The sequence below is a fragment of the Austrofundulus limnaeus genome, unplaced genomic scaffold (genome assembly GCF_001266775.1).
Source record: "Austrofundulus limnaeus strain Quisiro unplaced genomic scaffold, Austrofundulus_limnaeus-1.0 Scaffold547, whole genome shotgun sequence".
Taxonomy (NCBI): Eukaryota; Metazoa; Chordata; class Actinopteri; order Cyprinodontiformes; family Rivulidae; genus Austrofundulus; species Austrofundulus limnaeus.
In genome coordinates, this window is record NW_013952949.1 from 336,475 (window position 1) to 338,173 (window position 1,699).

The 1,699-nt window shown below is 40.1% G+C and overlaps 1 protein-coding gene across 1 annotated transcript in view; it reads right to left on the minus strand.

The window, feature by feature from the left end:
- Positions 1-1,699, minus strand: part of mpdu1b (mannose-P-dolichol utilization defect 1b) — a 14,232-nt gene that overhangs the window by 4,614 nt on the left and 7,919 nt on the right. Inside the window, exons 3-5 of the mRNA XM_014026355.1 lie at positions 656-788; positions 491-576; positions 267-385 (exon numbers count right to left, since the gene is read on the minus strand). Coding sequence (XP_013881809.1) covers positions 267-385; positions 491-576; positions 656-788 — 338 coding nt within the window. The remainder of the gene's footprint in view (positions 1-266; positions 386-490; positions 577-655; positions 789-1,699) is intronic.

Consider the following 1,699-nt stretch of genomic DNA (forward strand, 5'->3'; position numbering starts at 1 on the left):
CTATCGCGACAGGCCTAGTGGCAGGTCCTTAAATGCAGACAAAACAAAGCTCATGGTAGTGTGTTGTTTTTCTTTCTGCTGCTCTTCTGCAGGGATCCCTAAAGCAAGKAAACTTGCATAAAATATGTTGCAGTTACTTTACACCAAATGCCCTTTGTCTCTACCTCTACCTCTCATAATCATGAGACCACAACACTGACCACTGATCTATCACAGCCCATTAGAGCCATTATACCACTAGAACTTGTGTGTTTTGGATTACTTGCCCTCCCAATGATGATAGCTGGCATGTTGGTCGCCTGCATGAAGGTGACCACTGCCATGGGAGTGAGTGGAGAGAGGAGGAGGGCCAGTAGGCTGAAATATAAAACCAAAAAGAGCAGACCTGGAGGAGATGAGACAAATTAATTCCAAACCAGAACTGAAAAAATATCTATGATGTAAACTCTAATATGGTTTACTGTAAACAAACTAAATATTGTTGACTAACCTCTGCTGGTTCTTCCTCCATAATGCTGAATGAGGAAGGCAATGGCAACTGTCTGCAACATGAGGAACAGTGCCTCTCCCCAGGCACTGAGGTAACACATTCTTCCAGTCAGAAACTAATATTGCACAAAAAGTGACTAAAACAGACGTATCCTGCAGGTCCTACCTGAAGGGGAACTTGTTGGCAATACTGTAGGCCATTGTTCCAGTGATGGCCAACAGCTCCAGAAGAACAGAATTAAAGCTCAGTCCCTCGGCACTCTTTGCTCCCATCAACTTTATGATCTGAGGTAACTTCACTGTGAAAAAAAATGGAAGTTGTGTCAGTGGAAACAGTGATTTTGGTTGTTGGTTGGTTTCATGAGCTACCCCCTAGTTCTGCTGCTATAGGCTTAGACTGCTGGAGGCTAAGCTGACCACGTTTCCTCACTGTGCTGCTGTCTTTACTTGCTTAACACGTTTGTGTTTGTAATTATTTCTATGTTTTAACATGTATTTTTCTGCCTTTTTCCCCATAGGAAATGACACCTGGACTAATCATTCTGTGTTTGAGGTGATGATTCAGTGCAATCTGCTGCCTTTCTTATATTGATCATTTTTATCCATTGGCTTTTATAATGCACAGGAACGTTTTGTACAGTGCCCTGAGATGATGTTCTTGGTGACTTGGAACTATATAAATAAACAGAATTCGATTAAATTGAATTAAATATGATCAGTGTAAACAGGGTGACAAGAGTTTTTCTTTATGTTTCAATTCTGCTTCAAATTAAAAACGACAGGAGGCAGTACAGGGAATTTAAGAGACTTGTTTGCATCTGAAAACTGTCAGTTGACAAGAAGAAGTTTAAACCATAAAAGTAACACAAGTTGAAACATTAAAGCTAAGTTACATCAGTGAATCACTCGAGCACATTTATAATTTGCTGGGTTTCTGTGCATTTTTTTRCCTCATCTTCCCTTGTGTGGTTTTTAGTTTTTTTCTTTTAAGGGTAGCACCTCCTCATGATGTCTTCATGAAGATGATCCTTGCTTTGTGCAGGGTCTGTGTCTGCATGACCCAGAGCACCTGTTCTCCTATGTTTGTTATGTTCTGTCTTCTTCTGAATGGGTGTTCTGAACTGTAATTTCATTGTGCTCTGTACAGTGACAATAAAGGCTTGTTTTATCTTATCTTATCGATTAGACTTTAATATAATGGTTCTAAAAG